The sequence below is a fragment of the Bos taurus genome, chromosome 29 (assembly GCF_002263795.3).
Source record: "Bos taurus isolate L1 Dominette 01449 registration number 42190680 breed Hereford chromosome 29, ARS-UCD2.0, whole genome shotgun sequence".
In the NCBI taxonomy this organism is placed as follows: Eukaryota; Metazoa; Chordata; class Mammalia; order Artiodactyla; family Bovidae; genus Bos; species Bos taurus.
Window position 1 is genome coordinate 36,322,092 of NC_037356.1, and position 6,548 is coordinate 36,328,639.

A 6,548-nucleotide genomic window follows, 5' to 3' on the forward strand; every position below is an offset into this window, starting at 1 on the left:
CTCTCCCACCCTCCTAGTTCAGGGGGAAGACGGAGCAGCACCTGCTATCTAAAGTTATCAAGGTCCCACGTCCCCCATTTTCCTGTACTTTCAGATAAGAAAGATTAGCATCCCCATGAAGGTAAAGGAAGGGCTTCCCTGATAGCTCAGTTGGTAAAGAATCCACCTGCAGTGCAGGAGATCCTAGTTCAATTCCTGGGTTAGGAAGATCTGCTGGAGAAGGGATAGGCTACCCATTCCAATATTCTTGGGCTTCTCTTGTTGCTCAGCTGGTAAAAAAAATCAGCCTGCAAAGCAGGAGACCTGGGTTTGTCCCTGGAAGGAAAGGATGGGGGCCCTCCCCACCTGGATAACCACTTGGGCAGCAGGGTCCTGGCACCCCGCGGGCTTGTCGTCTCTCACACCCTATGGCCTGTCTGTTCTGTTGCTTCAGGAGTCTGTAGGGCCACTGCGGGAAGACTTCAGCCTGAGCAGCAGCGCCCTCATCGGCCTGCTGGTCGTCGCGGTGGCCATCGCCACCATCATCGTCATCAGCCTAGTGATGCTGAGGAGGAGGCAGTACGGCAGCATCAGCCATGGCATCGTGGAGGTGAGCCGTCAACGAGCTGGACAGGACCCGAGCGTCAGCTTAATCACTGTGTTATTGGCTCCCGTCTTGGAAGTCAGCCCCCGCTGAATTAAGCTGATCCTGTCACAAGGGCTGTCACCAACATTTAACATTGATTTGGGCTTTGACTGTGAATGTGAGGAAGTCGTAAGAGCATTTTATGCTGAGAAAATGGTTTTCTCAAATTGTTTCCTTAGTGTGTCCCGTTCTTTTTTTTCAGGTGTGTTAGATGTTTGAGAATGAAGGACCGCTAATACTGGTTTTTTTAACTTTTTAATATCTGTTTATTATTAGTTTGCTTCTTTTGACTTGGTTTCTAAGGAGCAAGCCACGTAGGTGTGCGACAGGTCAGGTAACGATGGCTATGTGAGTGAACTGAGTCTTAAACATACGAAAGAGGAATAACACTCTTATTTTTCAGTAGGGGAGAAAAAGCAGCAGGAAATTCAGAAAGAAGGAGCCAGACCAGATTGTTTTCTGACCCGTCTTTCGCTCATTTGTACTCAGAGCTGTTTACTTAGCACTGGTTTTTAGTGGGCGGTGGGAATGCCCACGGTGCCCTTATTCCAGAAAGGGAACCTGGTAAGGAATAGAATGCAGTTGGGAAAATTAGCCCAAATGCACTTGGTTATCTGGTTTCACCTCCTCCTGGACCCTGATCAGGTGGTAGGATTCCGGAGCTGGAGGAGACCAGAGGCCATCTGGTCTTGCTGCTGGCAAGGCTCGCCCTCGCCCAGGCCGCGCCTCGTAGACACGGCAGAGCAGAGACTTGCTGTAGATTCAGCTCACCGTTCCCTCCAATGTGGACTCTAGGTTTCAGGAGGCTGGCCTCTCTGACCCTCTTTTCTTTTGTTATTATTATTTTTTTTTTATAAAAAGTTTTAAATGTACAAAAAGTTCCAGGACAATACTTCATCCTACCTAGAGGTGTAGCAGCTGCTACAGCAGGGAATGCGGATGTCTGCACAGGAATGGAACTAAGGGTCCTCACCGCCTCGGACGCAAGGAACAGCTTACTGTTTGCCAGATTCCTTAATTCCACCTGTGGCCAGGGGTACTTTCCCCATGATCTGCCCTTTTAGCCCTTCGAGTGTCTTTTGCTCCTCCTTCTGTTTATGCTTGAATGCCTTACCCTCCTCGTCTGTCTCCTTGGCTTGCTTCTTAGGTGGCTTCAGGGGCCTCTTGCCACCTTCACAGCCCAACATGGCACCTGCCGCCCCTTCCCCAGACCCTGCCACTGGAAGCAGAACTCTCCGTCCCAGCTCCTGCGCTGATACCTCCCCCCATTTTCTTTTTCTATTTCTTTGGTTTCGTTGGGTCTTAGTTGCGACACCTGGGGTCTTCAGTGGGGCGTGCGATCTGTCATTGCAACACGAGGGCTCTAGTTGGGGTGCGAGGGCTCAGTAGTTGGATCGCATGGGCGTCATTGCTCCACGGCATGTGGGACCTTCATTCCCCAACCAGGGATCAAGTATCCCCCGTGTTGCAAGGCTGATGCTTAACCACTGGACCACCCGGGAAGCCCCCTGACCCTCTTCTCTTCTTTCTTCTCCTACTGGATCCTCACCGCCTGCTCTTGTCTCGTCCGCGCCCGTGGTCCCGGGGATCGCACAGTTCACGTCTTCTGACACCCTGGCATGTTCTCCTGCGTTCTCACAGTGCCCACCGTCTTTTTTCCTCCAGGTCGACCCGATGCTCACCCCAGAAGAGCGTCACCTGAGCAAGATGCAGAACCATGGCTACGAAAACCCAACCTACAAATACCTGGAGCAGATGCAGATTTAAGCGGGGGAAGCGCAGCGCCAGTGGAGGGAGGTTGGGCGGGCAGCAGACGTCCAGAGGTCTGGATGGACGATGGACCGACAGTGACTTCCAGAGGAGTTCCTCGACACTCAGATCTCCTGGAACATTAAGACTATAAAGTACTACTGTAGAGTCACAATTTCCATTCTTTTAAATGGGCGAAAAAATGTTAATATAACAATATATGATATATAAACCTTAAATGAACAAATGATCTATTGCAGATATTTGACTGATGTAGTTTTCTTTTTTTAAATTAATCAGGAATCTCACTTCTATTGTATCGTCTCACACATGCTCTCTACTGAAATGGAAAATGTTGATTGTCAATGATAGACCGAACATGCTACATGCGGGCTGTTTGTTCCAGCTCCACTGTGTAAACCACCTCTTTAAGGCTCACTGTCCTGGTTTTTATTTAAAAAAAAAAAAAAATGAAGAAGAAGAGGCAGTATTCCCTTTAAATGGGCTTTCAGAAAGTTGCTGAGAAAGCTGAATCAGGAGCTGTTATTATTGGTTCTTAAAGTACATCACCATCCCCTCTGAAAATGCCTTTGAAGGACCCTTTCTCGGAGATCTGGTGCTCCCGCCGCTGGGTACCAGGGTGTCTTCTCACAAGTCCTGTCACCAGAGAGGTGCTCAGAGCAAGCTTTTGCGCTTCAGCATCTCTCAGCGAGCCTGTGTGTGCAGAGCAGGCCCACTGCTGCGCTCCTTCTCAATCCAGTTCTTCCACAGAAATTAGCCTGTCGTTGGTACCTGGCGACCTTCCTCTGTCTGCCATTGACTCACCGTAGCTTCTGACCACGCACGTCCTTCCCAAGTGATGTCTAGATGTGCAGTTTTCCTCTTTGGGTAATTCCCGGCCCCCCTCCCCCGCCAAGGCACTGGTCCGCACCATCCACTGGGAGAAGACGGCAGGAGGAGACGGCCAGCGGCCCGGGGAGAACCAGGGAGGTGTGCTTTTCTGTGGAAGGTGGATGTTCCAAGCTGTACACGAATGACCTGTAGACCCCATGGAAGCTCTGAAAGTTTTGTTTCATCCACATGAGTCTCTGTGATGCTTGTGTAGTTGATGTTGCTGCTCACAGCTGCTGCTTTTCCTTTTTTTTTTTTTTTTTTAATTCAGAAGGTTCTGGTAACCTGTGGTGTATCTTTTTTCTATTTCCCTGTGATGTTTTTTTTCTTCTTCCTCCCCTTTACCCATCCATGTCTCTTCCCACTATGCACAGATAAACTTCACCTACAAACTCCTTAATCTGATCTGTGGAGAATGTACAGAGTTTAAACACATCAATAAATACTTTAACTTCCACCAGGACTCCGTGTGTCATTGGCCTGGCGTTACTCGTGGTGACGGCTTCAACCCTCCACCCCAGAGGGTGGGTGGCTTCCTTTTCTGGAGGGTCACTGACCACTCAGCGGAGGCAGGAATTGGTCCAGCAGGCTGGACTCCTGAGCTTGAATTGCATTTTTCATTTAAAAAATTTAAAAAAGAGGAAAGGTTCCTTCAACCTCAAAGCTTATGACATTTTTTTTAATCTCAGAGAAAGTCTTTCATTATTTCTGTAATGATTTCCTCCACTGTATTTTATGTTTTCTAAAACTGTTAACTGGTTAAACCTCTAATTGCTCCTTTTTCTTTATAGTCTGTAATCTGGGTGATTCATTTGCGTATCTTCACCTTTCTAATGAGTTCTGTAATTACGTTTTTAAATTCCATAAGAACTGCTTGCTTCATTGCTCTGTCTCCCTTTCTTCTTGCTGCGCTACATGTGGGATGTCTGATCCCTGGTGGCATGTGGGATCTTAGTCCCCCTGTCAGGGGTCGGAACCTGTGCCCTTTGCAGTGTCTCAACCAGCCGGACTGCCTGGGGATTCCCTGCTGGCTTTATCTTAATAGTTCTTATAATTTCTTCTTTTTATGAGGAAAATCCATCTGAGTTTGTGCAGTAGGATTTTGAAAGTATTCTTCCTTCTCTTAACTTGCCTGTTTCCCTTTTTATTATTATTTTTTGTTTGTTTTTTAATTTTTATAACGTTGTGTCGGTTTTGGCCATCAGATCAGATCAGATCAGTTCAGTCGCTCAGTCGTGTCCGACTCTTTGCAACCCCATGAATCGCAGCACGCCAGGCCTCCCTGTCCATCACCAACTCCCGGAGTTCACTCAGACTCACGTCCATCGAGTCAGTGGTGCCATCCAGCCATCTCATCCTCTGTCGTCCCCTTCTCCTGCCCCCAATCCCTCCCAACATCAGAGTCTTTTCCAATGAGTCAACTCTTCGCATGAGGTGGCCAAAATACTGGAGTTTCAGCTTTAGCATCAGTCCTTCCAAAGAAATCCCAGGGCTGATCTCCTTCAGAATGGACTGGTTGGATCTCCTTGCAGTCCAAGGGACTCTCAAGAGTCTTCTCCAACACCACAGTTCAAAAGTATCAATTCTTCGGCGCTCAGCCTTCTTCACAGTCCAACTCTCACATCCATACATGACCACAGGAAAAACCATAGCCTTGACTAGACGAACCTTTGTTGGCAAAGTAATGTCTCTGCTTTTGAATATGCTATCTAGGTTGGTCATAACTTTCCTTCCAAGGAGTAAGTGTCTTAATTTCATGGCTGCAGTCACCATCTGTAGTGATTTTGGAGCCCAGAAAAATAAAGTCTGACACTATTTCCCCATCTATTTCCCATGAAGTAATGGGACCGGATGCCATGATCTTCGTTTTCTGAATGTTGAGCTTTAAGCCAACTTTTTCACTCTCCACTTTCACTTTCATCAAGAGGCTTTTGAGTTCCTCTTCACTCTCTGCCATAAGGGTGGTGTCATCTGCATATCTGAGGTGATTGATATTTCTCCCTGCAATCTTGATTCCAGCTTGTGTTTCTTCCAGCCCAGTGTTTCTCATGATGTACTCTGCATATAAGTTAAATAAACAGGGTGACAATATACAGCCTTGACATACTCCTTTTCCTATTTGGAACCAGTCTGTTGTTCCATGTCCAGTTCTAACTGTCGCTTCCTGACCTGCATACAGATTTCTCAAGAGGCAGATCAGGTGGTCTGGTATTCCCATCTCTTTCAGAATTTTCCACAGTTTCTTGTGATGCACACAGTCAAAGGCTTTGGCATAGTCAATAAAGCAGAAATAGATGTTTTTCTGGAACTCTCTTGCTTTTTCCATGATCCAGTGGATGTTGGCAATTTGATCTCTGGTTCCTCTGCCTTTTCTAAAACCAGCTTAAACATCAGGAAGTTCACAGTTCACATATTGCTGAAGCCTGGCTTGGAGAATTTTGAGCATTACTTTACTAGCGTGTGAGATGAGTGCAATTGTGCGGTAGTTTGAGCATTCTTTGGCATTGCCTTTCTTTGGGATTGGAATGAAAACTGATCTTTTCCAGTCCTGTGGCCACTGCTGAGTTTTCCAAGTTTGCTGGCATATTGAGTGCAGCACTTTCACAGCATCATCTTTCAGGATTTGGAATAGCTCAACTGGAATTCCATCACGTCCATACTATGAAGCAAATTGGCTGTTAATTACACACACACCCCCTCCCTCTTGAGCCTTCCTGCCTTCCCCCCATCCCACCCCTCTAGATCATCACAGAGCGGCAGGCTGGGCTCCAGTGTTACGTAGCAACGTCCCCCGGCTGTCTGATTCACACGTGATAGTGTATGTTGATGGTACTTTCTTCATTCGTCCACTGACTCACTCCCTCACTATGTCCGCAAGTCCATCCTCTGCATCTGTCTCCATTCCTTCCCTGCAAAAGGTTCATCAATGCCACTTACCTAGATTCCATACATATGCGTTAATATACTCTATTTATCTGACTTCGCTCTGTAACAGGCTCGAGGTTCATCCACCTCACTAGAACCAAGACTCAAATTTGTTCTGTTTTTTTATGTCTGAGTAATACTCTGTTGTGTATATGTACCCCAATTTCTTTGAACATCTAGCTTGCTTCCCTCTGGCTATTGTAAATAGTGCTGCAATGAGTGTTGGGATATGTGTCTTTTAAAATTGTGGTGTTCTCAGGGTGTGTACCCAGTAGTGGGGTTTCTGAGTCATATGGTAGATTTATTCCCAGTGTTTTAAGGGGTCTCATACTGTTTTCCATCTGCCTATTTCCTTTTG

General features: G+C 46.9%; 2 protein-coding genes across 5 annotated transcripts in view; one reads left to right on the forward strand and one right to left on the reverse strand.

The window, feature by feature from the left end:
- The window catches only part of APLP2 (amyloid beta precursor like protein 2), a 62,743-nt gene extending 59,021 nt beyond the window's left edge, over positions 1-3,722 (forward strand). For all 4 annotated transcript variants that reach the window (XM_002699235.6, XM_005226865.5, XM_005226866.5 and 1 more), the window contains 2 exons: positions 434-589; positions 2,291-3,722. In XM_002699235.6, the coding sequence (XP_002699281.1) occupies positions 434-589; positions 2,291-2,392 (258 nt within the window). In that variant the 3' untranslated portion in view covers positions 2,393-3,722. The remainder of the gene's footprint in view (positions 1-433; positions 590-2,290) is intronic.
- LOC112444909 (translation machinery-associated protein 7-like) lies at positions 1,181-1,847 on the reverse strand. Its single transcript, XM_059883078.1, has one exon. It carries the CDS (start codon positions 1,810-1,812, stop codon positions 1,621-1,623), a length of 192 nt encoding a protein of 63 aa, XP_059739061.1. The 5' UTR covers positions 1,813-1,847; the 3' UTR covers positions 1,181-1,620.
- Positions 3,723-6,548: the final 2,826 nt, after the last annotated feature.